Raw genomic sequence first — 20,001 nt, 5'->3', positions numbered from 1 at the left:
CATTTGTGTGGTGTGCAGGTTTTAGGTGCATTTTAATTGAATGTAAAAGCTATAAAAGAACTATTTTATAGGTTTGATCTACTGTTGCCCACTTTCAGCCTTTGGGCTGATAACTATGCACAATTCTCCCCATCTCTAGTTAGAACCTTCTTTGTTTTACTTATCCCCAAGACTGCTGTACCAAAGTCAGCCTTTGGTATCAAATTCTGCATTTTAAGAACCCCAGCTTTTGCTATTCTTTTTTAAAAAAAACATTCCTAGGCACTTATGACTATAAAGAGAATTAAAAATGCTTAATATGGTCTGTGCCTGGTGGTTTCTTAGTGGATTCTTAGAAGCTAGGGATGAGCTGAACAGAACTTTCAGAAGTGAGCTTTGAGGCTATTCTCATCTCTTATTTTCCCTCTTCCATTACTACAATTCCCTCCTCAGGCAGCCTGCTGATTTAAAAACCTGGCTCTTGGAAGCAGAATAAATTATTGAAAGAAAGAAATTGTTGCAGATTTGCTTAAATGCCAGAGTTAACTCTTTTGGAATTTTGGCAATTGTTTGTGTCACAGTACAGGGCTGCATGCACACCATTTACCATAGATTCTGGCGTATAAGACAACTTTTTAACCCCGGAAAAGAGGTTAAAAAGTCAGTGGTCGTCTTATACGCCGTGTATAGGCAGTGGGCTCCGCGCCGGGAGAAAGCTGCCCAGTGTGGAGCGGAGCTGCCGCCTGCTCCCGTGCAGCGTATAATACTGGGCTCATAAGACAAACTCCCAAATTGCAGCTGCCAGTTTGGGGGTGTCGTCTAATATGCCTAGTCGCCTAATACTCCGGAATCTACGGTATTTAAAGGACACAGTTTCCCACAAAGAATCATGGAAATTGTAGTTTATACCTCACCAGAGCTACAGTTATCAGCACCATTAAGAAACTATCCTTCCCAGGATTCTTTGGGGGAAGTCATGTGCTTTAAATGTATGGTGGGCACACAGTCTAGGATAGATTGCTGGGAAGTTGGAGGTGTGTTAGCAATTCCTAAGTAAGGGCTGCTGGCTTTTAAAGAATGTTCTTAAGGAGCTGTTGATTCACAGTCTGTTCCTGCTGTGCTTTCAGGGCCTTTTTCACACGACTGCCAAATTACAAGAATGTGGTAGAACAAACCTGTGCTAACATTAACTCTCCACCCCCGGACAGATGTTTTCTTGCACATGTATTCTACAACATGCCATTGATGAATAACATCGTGTTAGTGGTGGATTTATTCTGCAGTGCTTCCCCAACATCATTGCATTACTGCTGCATTGCAAGGATGTTGGGGCACTCTTGTGCTATAGTGCAGCAAAAGCAGGGATGACAAACAAACCCTGGAACATTTGTAGTGTTAAAAGTTGCAGGATGTAAGCAGGAGGCTGTAGGGCACATACTGATTGTGGAAATGAAGTTGTCTGCCCCCCCAAACATTCTGCAGGTACAAGTAGGATTGAAAGCTCAATGTGTGTAACTGCCCCGATAACATTATGATCGCAAATCATCATGAATGCACAACAAAAAGGATGTCTGGAAGGGCTGCTCAACATGCATAGGATTGTGCTATAAGTTTTGGTTTTTATGTCTGTATATATTACTCTTTCCAATGGATAGGGATTTGTCAAAGAACACTCCTGGTAACAGGTTTGATGATTAACTCAGTGTTGATTGCCCTATTAAAAATCAAATATGAAAATTATGATTTTAAGAAACAGTTATTTTAGAAAAAGGCACCAAGCTGCATTTTATAACGCTTGCCATTAAAATTAAAATGTGTTTCCCCTGATAATTTTATGTATGAAAGCAAAATGCTGCTGGCTGCTTATGATATGAATACAACGAGCCAACATTTTTAAAATCTTGATTTAAATGACTTGGATAGATTAGGATAAATGGAAGCATTAACAGAAGTTGGCCTATATTTTACTGCATTTTAATCAGGATTTTTTTTTAAAGATAAATTTGTGTTATAGTTGCTCACGGGTACAAGAACAAATGGATGGGGTATCAAAGGAGTAAAAATCTTGATGAAATCTCCTTAGAAGCAACATGCAGGGAAGGGGGGGCCTCATTATGTTGGAAACTGAACTGAAAAACAAAACATATGAGGGATAGTGCATGATATTTTTTGGCTCGGTAACAAGTCTATTTGGGTGAGTTAGGCAGTTTCTCTTTCCACACTCTTGTCCTGGCAAATATTTCATTGGCTAATATTTGTTGTTATATATATATATATATATATATATATATATATATATATGCAGGTTTTGGTGTCCTCGGGTGTCTTCCCGTGTAAAAGTTGGGGTGTCTAGGCGACGTTTCGACGAGGTCTCACTCGTCATCTTCAGGCTGGTGCTTTCGGCTTCTTGTTACTGGAACAGAGCAGGATCTCAGTGTTTGAGTTCCTATAAATACTGTAGAGGGGGTGTGGTGTATAGCCTCCAATGTTCTGGGCAGAGAGGAAGTTCCCAGGCTAGTGTGCCTTTTCTTCTTTTGTTCCTTAATTACTTGAGAGATATCTTGAGTGATTTCTTGAGTGATATCCTGAGTACCACTTAGGTGGGTCATTAGGTGTGGATTAGTTAACAACTAATCCACACCTAATGACCCACCTAAGTGGTACTCAGGATATCACTCAAGAAATCACTCAAGATATCTCTCAAGTAATTAAGGAACAAAAGAAGAAAAGGCACACTAGCCTGGGAACTTCCTCTCTGCCCAGAACATTGGAGGCTATACACCACACCCCCTCTACAGTATTTATAGGAACTCAAACACTGAGATCCTGCTCTGTTCCAGTAACAAGAAGCCGAAAGCACCAGCCTGAAGATGACGAGTGAGACCTCGTCGAAACGTCGCCTAGACACCCCAACTTTTACACGGGAAGACACCCGAGGACACCAAAACCTGCATTCCTGTACCCGTGAAAATCTACGAAAGCATATATATATATATATATATATATGTATATGTATATGTATATGTATATGTATATGTATATATATATTGGTTTTATATTTTGATTTTGTTCTGTGAGCTGCCCTGAGACCTCCAGGTATAGGGCCGTATATAAATTCTATAAATAAATAATATTTGTCTTAGGTTTACCAAATGCTGTTGGATTCTCATTAGCTCCAGCTGGTATTGCCAGTTGTTAGGGAAGATGGGCACTGTAGACCATCAACATCTGGAGGGCCAGAGGTTAGCCACCCCAAAAAAGAATCATACCAAGACTTGACAAATTGAAATTGACAGACCTTTAGTTAAGTCCAGTTTCAATGGGTGTGTTCGAATTACTTAAGTCCAGTGATTTTGACGGATCTGCTCTGGTTATAACTAACATTGGGTACCACTCTTAATCTTCCACCAAAGCATTTGACTAGAACCAGGATCAGGGACTCGCTTGATTAGATGCCTGTTGAGACCCACCCCTGCAAGAGCCTCACTGTCATTCTCTGATGCACCTTCTGTTCTTCCTCCTCACCATCTCCACTTGTTTGCTTACCCTCTCCTAGCATTAGCTTGATCCTGGAGCATGGCAAATAGTAAGGGAGTGTGTTAGAACTTGGACGCGGGTGGCACTGTGGGTTAAACCACAGAGCCTAGGACTTGCCGATCAGAAGGTCGGCGGTTCGAATCCCCGTGACGGGGTGAGCTCTCGTTGCTCGGTCCCTGCTCCTGCCAACCTAGCAGTTCGAAAGCACGTCAAAGTGCAAGTAGATAAATAGGTACCGCTCCGGCGGGAAGGTAAACGGCGTTTCCATGCGCTGCTCTGGTTCGCCAGAAGCGGCTTAGTCATGCTGGCCACATGACCCAGAAGCTGTACACCAGCTCCCTGGGCCAATAAAGCGAGATGAGCTCCGCAACCCCAGAGTCAGCCACAACTGGACCTAATGGTCAGGGGTCCCTTTACCTTTACCTTTACCTTTATGTTGGAACTTGGGACACCTCTAGACTGTCTATATTGTGTGGGAGGGATTTGAGCGCTTATCAGGTAATTCAGGCTTACTCAGTGATATCGTTGCAGGCACAAAGCCTGTAGATCCTGCTTCAGTATGGGACTAAAGCACGCTTTAAAAAAGAAATGCATTGTAGAGCATGGAATGAATGGACGATGGACAGAAAGATGTGTAAACACCCACAGGCAAATCAGGATGAATGCTTCATCGCCGTGTAACTGCGCCATGAATAAATCGAAGTGAATGCTCAATGAAGAGGCTGTCTGGAGGAGCCTACGGTCAAGAGTGCATTTCCTTCGCCATAAAAGAGCAACCCACCGACCCACCTCTGTTCATCCAGAATTAAGGAGCATGGCTTTTTAGGTGAAGGTGGCCATAGGGGTCAGAAGGGTCTGAACCTTGGCACCATTCTGAAAAGCAGGTGCTTTTCGAAAAGTGTCCTGTTGGATCAGATCCCCAGAAAAGAGGAAAGAAGAGAGCAGTTGTTGACTGTTGGATCATTCCCTGCGTAGCTGCAACCAGCAAAGGACAACTCCTGTGGGCTCCTCCCATCTTTCCCTATAGATCCTGTTGCAGCAGGGGAAGGAGCTGGCGGAGGTTTGGGAATTAGTATGTGCGTATATAACTGCGTATGTTTAGAGATCTATGAATACCGGTGCCCTCTCGGGACCCAGACTTTCCCTTTAGGGGCCTGTGGCTAGTCTCAGGGCTGGCTTATTATAGTGAGCCGAAGATCCACGAAAGCTAGTGCTCAGTAGCAATAAGAGGATTGGGGTAAAGCATTTTGCTAGAGTGTCCCAAAAGATGCATCCTCCTAATTGGCTTGTGTGGAGGGGCCTGTCGTCGTTTGCGGACTGACTAAAGAACCATAAAGGGAGTGCATATCGTAAACCCTTAAAAGTATCTATAGGACTGATGAAAACCCCATTGTAAATATAGACTTCTTAACTGGAGGGCGAAGGCTTAGGGAGCTGTAAAAGTGTGGTTGTTGTAGAAAAAGGCTTTTGGTGGCTTACATCTGCTGTAGTTGCCATTCTGCTGTGGCTCCATCACACAGCTCTCCAGGAAGAGATACAGTACACCAGACCTGGTCAGTCCTTTGGGGCCAGGGAGCACATTTGGAATTTTTTGGCTGTGCTGTGGGTGCCAGTCACAAAATGGCGGCAGTGGGGGTCATGGCATAAAGCAAAGCTGTACAGGGAGAATAGGGGTCTCCTAACACCTCCCAAGCCCCCTTAATTAACTACAGTTCCCAGGATTCTTTGGGGAAGCAATGACTACTTAAAGTGGTATGATACTGCTTTAAATGTATAATGCAGATAGGGCCTTAGTCTGTAAAATGCACTAGGAAATCCCCCCACAGGGGAGGGAGGGAGAAGGAGATGTCTGCCAGTACGGCTTCTTTTCCGTTGATGATTATATGCCATCTAAACACACACAATTTTTCATATGGATTCTTGGATATGTGAGTTTAACGCTAAGCTTTCTAATAGATGTGGGCTAAGAATGCACGATAGATCTCCACTTAATGGCTTACTCAACTCATTTGAGATTTCAGGCATTCTCTTTATGACAGTCAGTCATCTTCAGCGACGCTGGGAATGAATGGAGAGACTCCATGCCTTCATCTTAAAATGATTTTGCTTTCTTATTCAAGCCCTTTTAATCCCTGCGATTGCAGAAGCTGAATCTACCTGCAGTCCTGCATTTGCTCTCCTGGAACCGAGCAAGACTTCCTCCCGTGTGATCATGTTTGGGAGTGGGCTGCAGCTGTCAACCTGCCCTTTTTTTGGCGGGAAATTCCCTTATTCCAGCGCCGTTTCCCGCAGCTTCCCGCAGCTATCCTGGATTGTTAGATATTCTATAGACTGTCCCCGGGACAGGTGAGGCTGCTGATCCCTTATTTTCAAATCTGAAAGTTGACAGCTATGCTGCAGCGGGAGAGGGAGGTTCCTTGCTTGTGAGTAGATGGGGTTTAAATGACCTAGGGTTCGTTGCTTTCAAGTTTATAGAGAGAGCAGGGGTGGCGAACCGTTTCCAGACCAAAGGCCTCATTCCCTTGTGGGTCATCTTTTGGGGGCAGAATATCAGTGGTGGACAGGGCTAGAGACAAAAGTGGATGGAACAACAAATATGGCTCTTAATTTCAGTGCAGCAGACTGTATTCTAGCCTTGTAAATGTTAGAGGTTTCTTACACACAGTCCTCTATATCCAGGCAAGCAAAAGGCATTATTACAGATCAGAATTTCAATCTAGCCATGAACAGGCATTCAAGGAGAGAGACTTGGAGACTGTGAGAGAGGAGCTGTGCCTTGGGGGGGGGGGTGGCCATGGGGAAAGTCCCAAGGGCCACCCACTTAGGATGATCCCTAATTTGGTGAAACAGGGCCAAGCCCCCAGACGTGCGTAGCTTACAGGCCAAAGTAGATCCATATTTGTGACACTCCATTTCCAATATCAAGATTCATTATCTGCTGCCCCCAATAGTATACACAGCATGATGATCAGCTCTACCTTCTGAGTGTTTTGTTTCATTTATTCTACAATAGCTTCTATTCCATTGACTTAAAAGCCAAGAGGGCATTTGTTTTTCAGTTTAATGGTCTTCTTGAAAACCACAGTTGTCTACAGCAGGTTATCCCTAGTTCAATATATACCATGGCAGCTGCAGATATCTAAAGTTAATAAGCTGAGATAAGAAGGAGGCCAGACCCCCCCCCCAAACACACACACACACACACACACACACAGAGAGAGAGAGAGAGAGAGAGAGAGAGAGAGACTGCTAAAGTTTTCCGATTGCTAAAGTTTTCCGAAGCCTTCCATTAATAGTTTCCCATTTTGTCCAGGCTGGGAAATGGTTAACAGCTGACTGTTGTGAAGGGAGGAGCAAAGTGCTAGCATGTACAGAGCACAAATGTCATTTGTCATTAAGCTGACAGATGACCACCCAATCTGACCAGTGTATGAAATGTAGGTTTGGGCGAATCAGTCAACTTTGCGTTCTCTCAGTTTCTTCCTTTTCAAATCCTAAGTTCTGTTTCCCACATTTGCACATCAGTTTGTAAGTGTTTAAAAAAACAAGTCCTCATGAAAATTCAGCAGCATTTTGGTGTTCATTTCTCCTAACGGGCACATCATTGTGTGCAGTCTTGCTTCACGTAGTTTTGGAAAGCAATTTCCTCTTATTCAGTGAAGTTTTGCATTCTCCTTTCACTTGCTTCGTACATCTTCCTCTCTCCACCTTTCTGCCAGCCCCAGTTGATAGTGGAAAGCTGATAAACTTGCCAGTGTCAACCAACCCCAGAAAGATGGTTTATTTTTACCCCATCATCGGGAATTGGAAATTCTTTGCCAAGGTGAGCTAAACTCTATGCAAAGGAGACCTGACTTTTGTGATGATGTGTTTTGTACATACCGTATTTTTCATAGGACGCACCGCCCTATAGGACGCACCTAGTTTTTTAGGGGGGGGGAATAAAGAAAAAAAATATTTCCCCCCCAGGCACGGGGCTGGCGCGGGGGAAGCCCGAGCTTCCCCCAACCCCAGCCCCCAGAAGAGCCTGCTATCCGCAAGCCTAGGGAGCCGTGCCGGTCTCCCCAGCTTGCGGACAGCTGTGCGAAGCCCGGGCACGCTGAGGCTTCCTAATGCAGGCAGCTCTGCGCGACCCTCCGGAGACCGGCGCGGCTTGGCACTGGGCTCCGGAGGGTCGTGCAGAGCTGCGCAGACCCCGGGAGGGCAGGCAGCTCTGCGCGACCCTCCGGAGGCTGGCGCGGCTTGGCGCCGGGCTCCGGAGTGATGCGCAGAGCTGCACGGAGCCCGGGAGGGCAGGCAGCTCTCCGCGACCCTCCGGAGGCCGGCGCGGCTTGGTGCCGGGCTTCGGAGGGATGCGCAGAGCTGCACGGAGCCCGGGAGGGCAGGCAGCTCTGCGCGACCCTCCGGAGGCTGGCGCAGCTTGGCGCCGGGCTCCAGAGCGATGCACAGAGCTGCACGGAGCCCGGGAGGGCAGGCAGCTCTCCGCGACCCTCCGGAGCCCAGCGCGAAGCCGCGCAGGGCTCTGGAGGGTTGTGCAGAGCTTCCTGAAGCCTGTATTCGCCCCATAGGACGCACCCACATTTCCCCTTAATTTTTGGAGGGGAAAAAGTGCGTCCTATAGGGCGAAAAATACGGTACTTGCAGACCTCCTCTAATGTCTTCATTAGTGTGTCTAAATGTGAATGCTGTATCCATGAATGGTAGGCATGGGGATCCATGCCAGCCTTCTCCCAGCACCCCCTTATGCACCTACCCCACATTGTGTCCCTTATCATCCCCACCTTGAACCGGACTTTATCAAAGTTTCCCCCCCAGAAAATCCAAATATGTCCTGTCTGGCAGATCACCCCATGTTGTTGTTTAGTCGTTTAGTCGTGTCCGACTCTTCGTGACCCCATGGACCAGAGCACGCCAGGCACTCCTGTCTTCCACTGCCTCCTGCAGTTTGGTCAAACTCATGCTGGTAGCTTCGAGAACACTGTCCAACCATCTCATCCTCTGTGCCCTCTCCTTGTGCCCTCCATCTTTCCCAACATCAGGGTCTTTTCCAGCGAGTCTTCTCTTCTCTTCTCATGAGGGGTCGAAAGTATTGGAGCCTCAGCTTCAGGATCTGTCCTTCCAGTGAGCACTCAGGGCTGATTTCCTTAAGAATGGAGAGGTTTGATCTTCTTGCAGTCCATGGGACTCTCAAGGGTCTCCTCCAGCACCATAATTCAAAAGCATCCATTCTTCGACGGTCATCGTTCTTTATGGTCCAGCTCTCACTTCCATACATCACTACTGGGAAAACCATAGCTTTAACTATAGGGACCTTTGTTGGCAAGGTGATGTGCTAATTGACACTCTTGAAGAACTATAAAAAGTCTGATCAATTCAGACCTCTGGCAAGGGGTATTTATCTCTTCTTTGGCATCCCACTCAGTAGACAAGGAAAGTCTAGGGTGGAAAGAGAAAGAGAAAGAGAAAGAGAAAGAGAAAGAGAAAGAGAAAGAGAGAGAATAGAGTGATCCCACCCACTACAGGCTCTGGCCAGCATGCATCCTCAGATAGAAAAGAGGCTTCCTTCTCCTGCCACAAACTGCGGAAATCCGACTCACACACCACTCTGGATCCTGAGGCTCACATGTTTACAAACCTGCCTTGATGAGTATTATTGGCTATGGCTATCGGGAAATCTTCAAGCATATGCTTGTTTGTTTTTAAAAAGAAGGTTCAGTATCTAATAGCAGCTGCCAAAATATTTTTTGGCACGACTTTGGAAGGACTCTAAAGTGCCAGATGTTAAAAACACAGTTAAGATGTGGGATGTTGTGTGTTTGTGTGTGTGTTTGTGGAGAAAGTAACCAATTATATTAAATTGAGAGAGGCCAGAATTTCTACAGATGCCTGCCAAGTAAAATGACTCTTGGGTATATAGTCTTGGTTCTCTGCTGGGTTGGTGGGAAAAATGATCCAGAAATTGGTCTTTGCTTACTGTTGCTGAAGGACTCTTGGACTGCTACAGTTCTTGAGAACTCTGCAGATTAAAGGGCTAGAAGAAATAATAATAATAATAATAATAATAATAATAATAATAATAATAGTTGAAGATGCTGAATATTATGGTGACAAGTGTTATTTTCCACCCTACCTGTGCAGTACCAAAATTCACACATGGCTCTACCTGAACTTTCGAGGTGCATTGCATAGGACAGTTGCCCCGTGTCACTTAAATCTACCCATCTGGAGTTAATGCACAGCTACATCTGGACCACTCCTGTCCCCGTACTGATGCTGCTGGTGCAGATGCGGGGAGTGGGATTCTTCCATCTGCTTTTTACAATGGTGATGTTTAGTGCTGCCCAGGTGCCGTGTGCTGCATGGATCCCTGTATACTCCCCTTTCCCCAACAGCTGCTCCTAGTGCCATCTCAATATTACGAAACTGCCGGTATAATGAAATTGGTCCTGGCAGGTTAAGCAAGTATGTGGAATTCGTAGATAATCTGGATCCTCTCTTCCTGATGGTATTAGGAGCAGTTTTCTTTTTCTGGTGGGCTGCAGCTAGTAGACCCCATGGAAAAGCACAGGAGGGGAGAGTGTTGTTGTGCTCGGGAGCTGCATGTGGTTTTCCTACGGGCATCTGGTTGGCCACCGTGAGAACAGGATGCTAGACTAGATGGGCTGTTGGCCTGATCCAGCACAGTTCTTCTTATGTTCTGAAAAACCAGAAAGAGATGATGGGTCATACTTTATACTTAATGCACCCAGTCTTCATTTCTGCAACCTGTATTGGTTTTCTTTCTTCCCCTCATCTTGAATGCCTACAATCTGATGTACATGTACAGTGGTACCGCGGGTTAAGTGCTTAATTCCTTCTGGAGGTCCGTTCTTAACCTGAAACTGTTCTTAACCTGAAGCACCACTTTAGCTAATGGGGCCTCCTGCTGCTGCTGCGCTGCCGGAGCACGATTTCTGTTCTCATCCTGAAGCAAAGTTCTTAACCTGAAGCACTATTTCTGGGCTAGCGGAGTCTGTAACCTGAAGCATATGTAACCCGAGGTACCACTGTATTTTTGTTCGATTCATTTTAAAAATAAATCAGGATGCGCAAGAGGGGGGTTGGCATTTCCCTCTACTCTCCCCAGTTCACGCAGTGCAGTTGGATTAGGGAGAATTGGGCCAAGGGATGCTTGCAGATCCGAGGCAGGACAAAACTTGGGGGAGCCAGCATGACTGGACAAACAGTCCAAGAGATTCATGGACTTGCATGCCAGCTTGGGCTGCCAGCTTATCATTCAGCTCCTGTGTCTCTAGCGTCAGATTGGAGCACTGATAATCCATCGTAAAGAGCAGTTGCTTCTTTGCATCACATGGTTAAAATGCTACTTGTAAATAAGCAGTGTGAATGTATTTTATTTTATTTCTGGTTATGTGAAGTTGAGGGCAGGGTTGCCTTGAACCGGGTCATTTCTATCCAAGCAACGGCAGGGTTAGCCGAGATGTCTGAGTGAAGAGCTGGCCGTGGCTCCTGCTGGGCAGGGATCTCTGCTCCACATGCCCTGCAACTTCCTGTCGGCGAATAATCCCCCTTAATCCTGCTTTGGCTCTGTTAATTTCCCTCCTTTCCTCTTTTTCCGATCCGCTTTCTCCGTGGCGGCGCACGGCTTCGCCCTCTTCCTCCGCCGGGCAGGCAGCTGCGGGAGCAGCGGTGGCCTGCCGACCTTCCAGGCTGTCTCCAAAGCGCCTCGTACCATGCGGCAGGGGCCCTGGGATGGTGGTGCCTGAATGTGTCCCATTCTCTCTGTCTTACAGGCTGTGCAGTCTCCGCCTGAAGAAGCTGACCGTGCTGAGGGAACTGGACAAGGAGCTCAGCTCTGTGCTCATTGCTGTGAAGATCCAGGTAAGCCGCTGATCTCGTGTCCTCAGGTATCCCTGGTTATGCGACAGGTGCCTCTCTTTGCCGTCTCGCTCCTACCGCCTCTCCATCTTCAAGCTGTTGCTTCTTTCCATTGTGCCAGACATCTAGCCCCTGGCCTTTACATGGGGGCTACTTCTTGCTTGTTTTCTGCAAGACTTTTTTAAAAAATAGAGATGGAGGAAGGGCACCACCCTCCATGTCTCTGTACATTGACCTTTGACTTCTAGGAAACAGTGAGTGTGATAAATGTGTTGGAGCCGGCAGGCTGCTATAGAATGGCGAGATTGTTTAGGAAGGGCCCAGAAGGGCGAAACGTTTTCCTCCTTTGTGCAAAACTTTGTTTATGAGCTCGTGGACTTCCCTAAATTGCTCTGCTATTGCTTCATTCTTTTTATTTCGAGAACATAGCTCATCTCGTTCACATTAAGGCAAGGGAGGGCTATTATCTTGGACATGGAAACTCAGAAAGTGGGACCAGCCTTTTGCACCCTGTAAGTCAAGGATAGGGAGCCTGCGGCCTTCCAGCGGTTGTGGGACTCCAACTCCCATTTGTGCCAGCCAGCATGGTCAATGGTAAGGGATGATTGGGGTTAGAGTCCGGGAACAGCTGGATTGACAGGTTTCCATCTTTCCCCTAGCTTCTAGGAGTTAAATAGAAGTCTAGGGTCTGTTTGGATCTGGGTTTGTGATCTGTCCTCCCTGGTATGGCTGTATCTTGTTGATTTCCAGTCCCTCAGCTGGGGAAAAACCTTCCACAGCTTTATTTTCTTAGCATCTGTCAAACAAAGATTTGCCAAAAATATATAAATTGAACAATCAAATGAATGCAATTAAGCGCACCAACAGAATTATGCAGATTCATGCGACCCATTTCTGTCTCAAAACTCAGAGTAGAGTTCTGCACCAGGAAACCAATCCCCATCAGGCCGTCTTGCCAGGAATCGCTGGGATTGTGGCCTCGTTGTGCTCCAGGGTAGGCACCCACAGAGCACAAATCTTGGGCCTGCCTCAAATGCTGGACCGAGGGACCGCCTCGTAAAGCAAAGAAGCCATCTCGTAAATGAGACAAACTGCTGTTTTTAATGAAATATTTGCCTATCGGAAGGAAGGCCTTGCATTTTGAACTTTGGAAATGCTGTCAGGGGCGCTTCAGCCTTCTGTGTTTTCTGCTTTTCTTGGATCCCTTCCACCTGGGGATTTTGAATGTGCTGTTCTTGTCCTTTGGGGCTCATAACCTTCTAGGAGTAAAGAAATATATGACGTGCATTACAAGGATATATGGGTACAGTCTCTGAAAGGGGAGCTACCCCGCAGCGCCAGAATGCAGCAGCTATTTCGTAGCCTTCAAGCACTTAACACACAATGGGATAGGAAGCGGATGAGAAGGAGAGTTTTTGTTTAAGTATTTATTTAACAAATTTTATGTACTGCTTGATTGCAAGAAAACTTTTTAATTTTTAAGAAACGTGTTAAAATTATCAGTAGAAACAATTAACACAGGTATTTGAAAATGTTCAGGAATGATTTAAATTAACAGTAGCTAAAAAGAAAGAAAGGGCCTGTAACTTGTACATGTCTCTGTAGGCTTTCCTAAACAAAAGTGCTTTGTGCAGGCAGCCGAAAATTTCGGCGCCTGCCTCATGTCAATAGGCAAGGAGTTCCATAGTTAGGTGCAGTCAGATGGGTGGGGGTATAAGTAACACATCGTCATCATCATCATCATTCTGCAGAAGGTATTGAATAAGAACTTTGCTAAATGGGGCGCCAGGAGTAAAAAGATGAGCCTGCTCTGTGTCTTATAGTTTTGAGACATGTACTTGCATATGTGCTTAAAACTGAAATGTTTGAATGAGCAAACATGTATTTAAGCAGACACATGTCATAACAGACCAGCCTTCCCCAGCCAACTACCCTTTAGGTGCTACTGGATGACAACTCTCATCGGACCCAGCCGGCGTAGCCAATAGTGAGGAATGGTGGGAGTTGTCATCCCAACAGCATCTGAAGGGCACTAAGGGACAGCTGATATAGGCAAAATCCAGGGAGCCACAGTTGTCTGAAGCTCCCTGTCGAGTGCACGCTTGGTGACAAAGCGAAATTTGTGGCTAGAATTTCTAGCGGTGCTTGGAGTACAGGGGGCGGCAGAGTGGCCCCTTCTTCTTGTCTGACAGCTCCTTAGCTCTTGTTTTTAGATGACTATATTGGGCACTGTTTGGCTAAAGTTGAGGACAATCAGGGCATGTGATGGTGATGTCATGAACAGATCTCTTCTTTGCCCTCCCCTTCTAAAATGCATGCATTGTTCGTAGGAAGGAGGGGGAAATCTCCTGGATCTCTCTAATAATGATTTGTGCCCAGGTAGTAGTTATTACAATATCCCTTTGTGGGAAACAGCCCTATAGAGTAGGGTTAGTGGGTGGGCAGAAGGTGGGTCTCGGTCTACTGCTAGATTTCTGGGCATTGTGCAAAAGATCAGCAAAGATCTCTTTAATGTTCCCAACGAATTGATCTCTCCCATCCCCTTCAACATAGACTGCTGAAATGAAGGAAACTTGAGCTAACCAGGCATGGTTGCTGCCTTTTTCTGCAGAAGCCCAGTGAACTCAGGCCAGTAAATCCCTGTGCTAGCAGCATCCTTCTATTTAATTAAAAATGTGTGGCTTTTGCACCAGGCCCCAGTTGTTGGATCTCTGGGTTTTAGAAAAACAGAGTAGATCCTGCAAGCCTGAAATCTGCCCGCCCCTGCCACAGAAGAGCTTTTCGGAAAAGCTGCCTTATACCGGAACCACTCATTATCCATTGAGCCTAGTGTTGTCAGCTCTGACTGGCAGGAGCTCCCCAGGTTCTCAGGACATTGTATCTACTTTCACTCAATCGTTCCCCCCCCCCCCACACACACCCAGTGTCACCCACTGAGCTGCACCTCCCTCCCTTTCTTGCACACCTGTTGGCAAATCCTTTCATGTTGAAGAGAACTTGCGGTCTGTTCTGAAAGGCATTCTCTCTCACCCCCCATCCCCAAGTCTTCCCAGACTTCCAGTGTTCCCTTCCTAGTGAATGTGCCAAGAGAAGGATGGTTGTATTGAAAGAAGAAAGTGGGAGAGCTCAGTCAGTAGAGCATGAGCTTGATAATCTCATGGTTATGGGTTCAAGCCCCATGTTGGGCACAAAAGGGGTTGGACTAGATGATCATTGTGGCCCCTGCCAACTCTACAGTTCTATGATTCTATATTGCTGAGCAGACATATTTAGATCCTTACCTCAGTACGCAGCAAGTCTCTGTCCTCCTCCTCCTCCAGCCAAGTTTAGTTTAGTTTTGTTTATTTAATTGCTTACTAATTATTATTATTATTATTATTATTATTATTATTATTATTATTATTTATTTGTACCCCGCCCATCTGGCTGGGTTTCCCCAGCCACTCTTATTACTTATTTTGTAAACCACTTGCTCAGAAAATAAATTCTCTAAGCAGTGTATAAGTCCATGTTTATGTGTGTGTGTATACACCAAATACAGTGGTACCTTGGGTTACGTACGCTTCAGGTTACATACGCTTCAGGTTACAGACTCCGCTAACCCAGAAATAGTACCTCAGGTTAAGAACTTTGCTTCAGGATGAGAACAGGAATCGGGCTGCAGCGGCACGGCAGCAGCAGGCGGCCCCATTAGCTAAAGTGGTGCTTCAGGTTAAGAACAGTTTCAGGTTAAGTACGGACCTCTGGAACGAATAAGTACTTAACCCAAGGTACCACTGTATACATAAAACCATAATTAAAATCAGTAAAACGTTGGAAACAAATGTTAGCTAAATCAATAGGCTTTCTGAAACGGAAAAGTTTCCAGTGGGCACCTAGAAAGCGCAGCGAAGGTGCTGACCGAATGTCAATTCCCCGATCCGCTGACCTTCTCCCTCATTCTGCAGCAAGCAGAGCAGAGCAAGATGGGTGCATAAATTCCTTTGATGGAAATAAAGGCCTCGCCACCCCCTCCCTCTCCCAGCTTCCTGGCTGTGCCCTTCTTGTGCTCTTGTCAGCTGTTTCGTAAAGCCGCTGATGCTCCCGACAGCAGGCAGGGGCGAAGGGCCGGCGAGAGCTTTGCGTCCTGCCCGGGCGTTTCTGTGCACTGCAGTCATTAGGATTTAAATCCGGGATTAGTAGCCGAAGCTGGTGTGTGTTTTAAAGTCGCCCCGGGGCCTGGTCTTCACATGCATATCCAGGGTTGTCCGAATGGCATGTCCGAATGGGAGCCACAGGGAGGCATGGTGCACAGAGAACAGCTGGCCATGTGACACCCACATGCCCCGCATTGGATGGAGACGTTTCATAGCCATGCTTGAACATATATGTGTTGTGCATACAGCCCAGCCTCAAAGAAAACTAGCGAGACTCTAATATGGCAGGCTGTGGTGGAGGTTTGTAGGAACAACCATGTTTATTGAGTCAAATTCAGCCGTGATATGGGGCAGAAATTTTTCTAGTGCTTTATTTTTCTGCAGAAAATTGGGTAGCCGCTGGCTGCAAAGAATTGTCAAGCTTGGCAATATCAGAGTTTTTGGCTTTGTTTACCAACTACATGGTTGGTTTTTTTTATCATACGTGCTAAATTAGATCATTCTCTAGGGCAGGGCTTGGGAACTTGTGGCCCTCCAGATGTTGTTGACCTACAACTCCCAGCAACCCTGACCAGCATTGGGAGCTATAGTTTGGAGGTGGTTGAAGGATGGATGGTGGCTAACAGATTGAGGTTGAATCCTGACAAGGCAGAAGTACTGTTTGTGGGGGGGCGGGGGGGGGGAGGACTCCCTGGTCCTGAATGGGGTAACTGTGCCCCTGAAGGACCAGGTACGCAGCCTGGGAGTCATTTTGGACTCACAGCTGTACATGGAGGCACAGGTCAATTCCGTGTCCAGGGCAGCTGTCTACCAGCTCCATCTGGTGCGCAGGCTAAGACCCTTCCTGCCCTTAGACTGTCTCGCCAGCGTGGTACATGCTCTAGTTATCTCCTTCTTGGACTACTGCAATGCGCTGTACGTGGGGCTACCTATGAACGTGACCCGGAAACCACAACTAATCCAGAATGCGGCAGCTAGACTAGTACTGGGAGTGGCCACCGAGACCACATAGCTCTGGTCCTGAAAGACCTACATTGGCTCCCAGTATGTTTCCGAGCACAATTCGAAGTGTTGGTGCTAACTTTTAAAGCCCTAAGTGGCCTTGGCCAGATGGGTGGGGTATACACCCCCCCCGAAGGAACGTCTCCACCCCCATCGTTCAGCCTGGACACTGAGGTCCAGCTCCGAGGGCCTTCTGGTGGTTCCCTCCCTGCGAGAAGTGAGGCTACAGGCAGAGGGCCTTCTCAGTTGTGGCGCCCAACCTGTGGAATGCCCTCCCATCAGATGTCAAGGAAATACAGTCGTACCTCCGTTTACGTAACCCTCTGGTTACATAAACTTCAGCATGCATGTGCGACAAACCTGGAAGTATTTTACCAGGTTTTGCCGTGCGTGCATGCACAGAAGTGGTCCTCAGGTTGCGGAAACCTCGGGATCTGACCGGACCTCCAGAACGGATCCCGTTCACAACCAGAGGTACCACTGTAAACAGCTATCTGACTTTTAGAAGACATCTGAAGGGAATGTTTTTAAAGTTCGATGTTCTATTGTGTTTTTAATATTCGGGTGGGAGCCGCCCAGAGTGGCTGGGGAAACCCAGCCAGATGGGTATTATTATTATTATTATTATTATTATTATTATTATTATTAACAACACCTAGAGGGGCAGATGTCCTAGATTATAGCCAGTATCATTTAACAATGAGGCGTGCTTTTAATGATGGAGTGCAGTTTTTTTTTAAGTGGGTTCCACTTAAAAGAAAGCTAGGTCACAGTGTGAAAGGGGACACAGGAGTTTTTGGAGGGTGTGAGGGGAAAATACTCTAGTATTTGAGTGGATAGAAAGCATGTCACTTCCTCTCTGCAGTCCCCCATTACTTCACCTCTCCTCCCGTCTCCTATATCACTCCCTTTGCCCCACTCAGAGGCATAGGAAGGGGTGTGTGGTGGCTTCGACCAGCCCCGGGTGTCATGACTGGGGGGGGGGGTGGCGAAATGGCAGGCGAGTGGGCAGCACACCTCACTCCCAGCGGCAGCAGCTCTTTTGACCCGGCGGCAGAGAGTAGCCCTCCTCAGACGTGGCAAGGCGCACCCGGCCGCAACAGCTCCCTTGCTGGGTCAATGTCTGAACTGTGGCGTGTGGGAGGGCACCCGCCGCCCCCTGCCCCAACTCTGGCTCTGGCCTGGGGGAACGCTCTGCCTCATGAGACCAGGGCCCTGCGGGATCTGATTTCTTTCCGCAGGGCCTGTAAGACAGAGTTGTTCCGCCTGGCCTTTGGCTTGGTGTCAATCTGATTTCCTCCCCCTCTTTCTTTTTTCCTTTCTCCTCCTGTGATGAGGCTGCATTTTAATGTTTTAATGTTGTATTTTAATCTTGTTTTAAAGTTGTATTCATTCCACTTGTTTTTATTATTGGTTGTTAGCCACCCTGAGCCTGGCCTTGGCTGCGGAGGGCGGGGTATAAATATAATAATAATAATAATAATAATAATAATAATAATAATAATAATAATAATAATATGCTCAGGCCCAAACGGGGGGGGGGGGGGCATATGGGCCACTTGGCCTGGGCCTCCGATTCCAAAGGCAGCCTCCGTCAGCATATTCACAATCACAGGGGATGCACTGTCTTTATATGCAGATACGGTTCAAGCCTTGAAATAAAATGAACTGTTGTGAAAATTATTTATATACTTACTTATTTATAAGACTTCAGTTATCCCCAGGGTGAAAAAAAGGGGGGGGGAGGCACATTATCTACCTGGCCCAGGCCTCTGCCTAGCTCTGCAAGGCCCTGCATATGCTCCGCCACTGGCCCCGCTATCTTTATGGTCACTCTGCTTTCTGTTCAGCGACCGATGTAAGGAAGCGACCGATTTGAGGAAGGCTTAGAGGGTGCTCTTCCCACTTTGTCTTTCTCGTCTATGTTAGGGTTGTCATATGTCCGGAATTTCCCAGGCATACCCGGAATAATGCAGTCGGAAGCAGTGTCCAGGCAGAAATCGGTAAAATGTCAGGGAAAATCTGGACATGGAAGCCCATGGCAGCTGTGTCTTTTGCTGGTTTTCCTTAAACATAGCTTTAAAAATTGTCAATTTTTCTTTTGCTTTTTCGCAAAACAACTCTTGTGTCCAGATTTTTGAAATATGGCAGCCTTAGTATGTTCTCTTCTCAAGGCTCTGATTTGCACCTCAGCAAAGAATATAACATGCAATGGCAACAATGTTAACAATCCTTAAGACAAGTCAGTTAAAACAGTTTATATCAAAATTAACCACCAACCACTTATATCTGACTCTTTATATGTGGTATATAAATCTATAAAGCAAAACAAGCAAATAAACAATTCTAAGAGAGCAACCTTTAAGCAAAAACGGTCCAAAGCACACAAGCAACATTGAGGCCATAAGCACCTCCACGGGGAGAAAATTCTACAGCCTGGGGGACAGCACAGAAAAGGCCCTGTCTCTTGTACCCGCCAGCCAAATATGTCTGACAGGCGGGCACGCAAGCAGGGCTTCCAAGGCAGATTTTAACAACCTGACAGGTTTGTATTGGTGTCAATCAGAGGCTGTCAACCTTTTGGGGGCCCAAAAGAGAAACCACAGACACACACTTATTATACCCACATGTGAATCCTTAAAGGGCCAATCCCTGGCTGAAAGGTGAGTGAAATCCTGGAGGATTTCTGCGGCTGGCTGAAGTATTGAGCTGGGCTGCCCACAACCCTGGTTTCTTTACCCCACAGTCATAACGCCCTGCCCTATGTATGCCATAGACCCATGAGATGTTGGCTTCTACTAAGTCAGCCCCTTGGTCCCCTTAGTTGAGTATTGTCTACACCAGGGTAGCCAGCATGCCTTGTGCCCTCCAGATGTTTTGGTCTTCAAATCCCATCAGCTGCAGTCAGCGTGGTAAATAGCCAGGGATGCTGGAAGCTGTAGTCCCAAATATCTGGAGGGCATCATGTTGCCAACTCCGGTCAGCATTGACTGACATCAGCTCTCAAGGGTTTCAGGCAGGGGTCTCTCCCAGTCCTAGCTGGAGATGTTGGAGGCGTTGCACTGTGGGAAATTTAAATGGTGATTCTAGGAAATCCAAACACCCAGCTGTGTCTTCTGTTGGGGTGGGTGGGATATGTGGATGCTGACAACAAGCCCAATATGAACTGTTCCAGATTTGGACTACTCCAAAAGGAGAGTGGGACTTACTTTCTTCCTGTGCCTGCTGTTCCCTTCTGCGGTTGCATCTATGGGATCCACAGTCTGCAGGTTCTTAGAAGCAGAATGAGAAAACTCTTGGGGTGGTTATGTGGGTTCCGGTTGTAGCCCCTGGAGGTGTGGTTTTTCTGCACATCTGTATACAGTCATACCTCGGGTTAAAGTAGCTTCAGGTTGAGCATTTTCAGGTTGCGTTCCGCGGTGACCCGGAAGTAACGGAATGGGTTACTTCCGGGTTTCGCAGCTTGCGC

At 46.8% G+C, this 20,001-nt stretch overlaps 1 protein-coding gene across 4 annotated transcripts in view; it reads left to right on the top strand.

Moving 5' to 3' along the window:
* The window catches only part of LOC309337770 (phosphofurin acidic cluster sorting protein 2-like), a 175,333-nt gene that overhangs the window by 103,051 nt on the left and 52,281 nt on the right, over window positions 1-20,001 (top strand). For all 4 annotated transcript variants that reach the window (XM_081854598.1, XM_081854597.1, XM_081854596.1 and 1 more), the window contains exon 2: window positions 11,310-11,397. In XM_081854598.1, coding sequence (XP_081710724.1) covers window positions 11,310-11,397 — 88 coding nt within the window. The remainder of the gene's footprint in view (window positions 1-11,309; window positions 11,398-20,001) is intronic.

Source organism: Podarcis erhardii (genome assembly GCF_964252035.2).
Source record: "Podarcis erhardii genome assembly, chromosome: 3".
Taxonomy (NCBI): Eukaryota; Metazoa; Chordata; class Lepidosauria; order Squamata; family Lacertidae; genus Podarcis; species Podarcis erhardii.
Note: the sequence above shows the minus strand (reverse complement) of the source record. Positions and strands in the feature narration are given on the sequence as shown.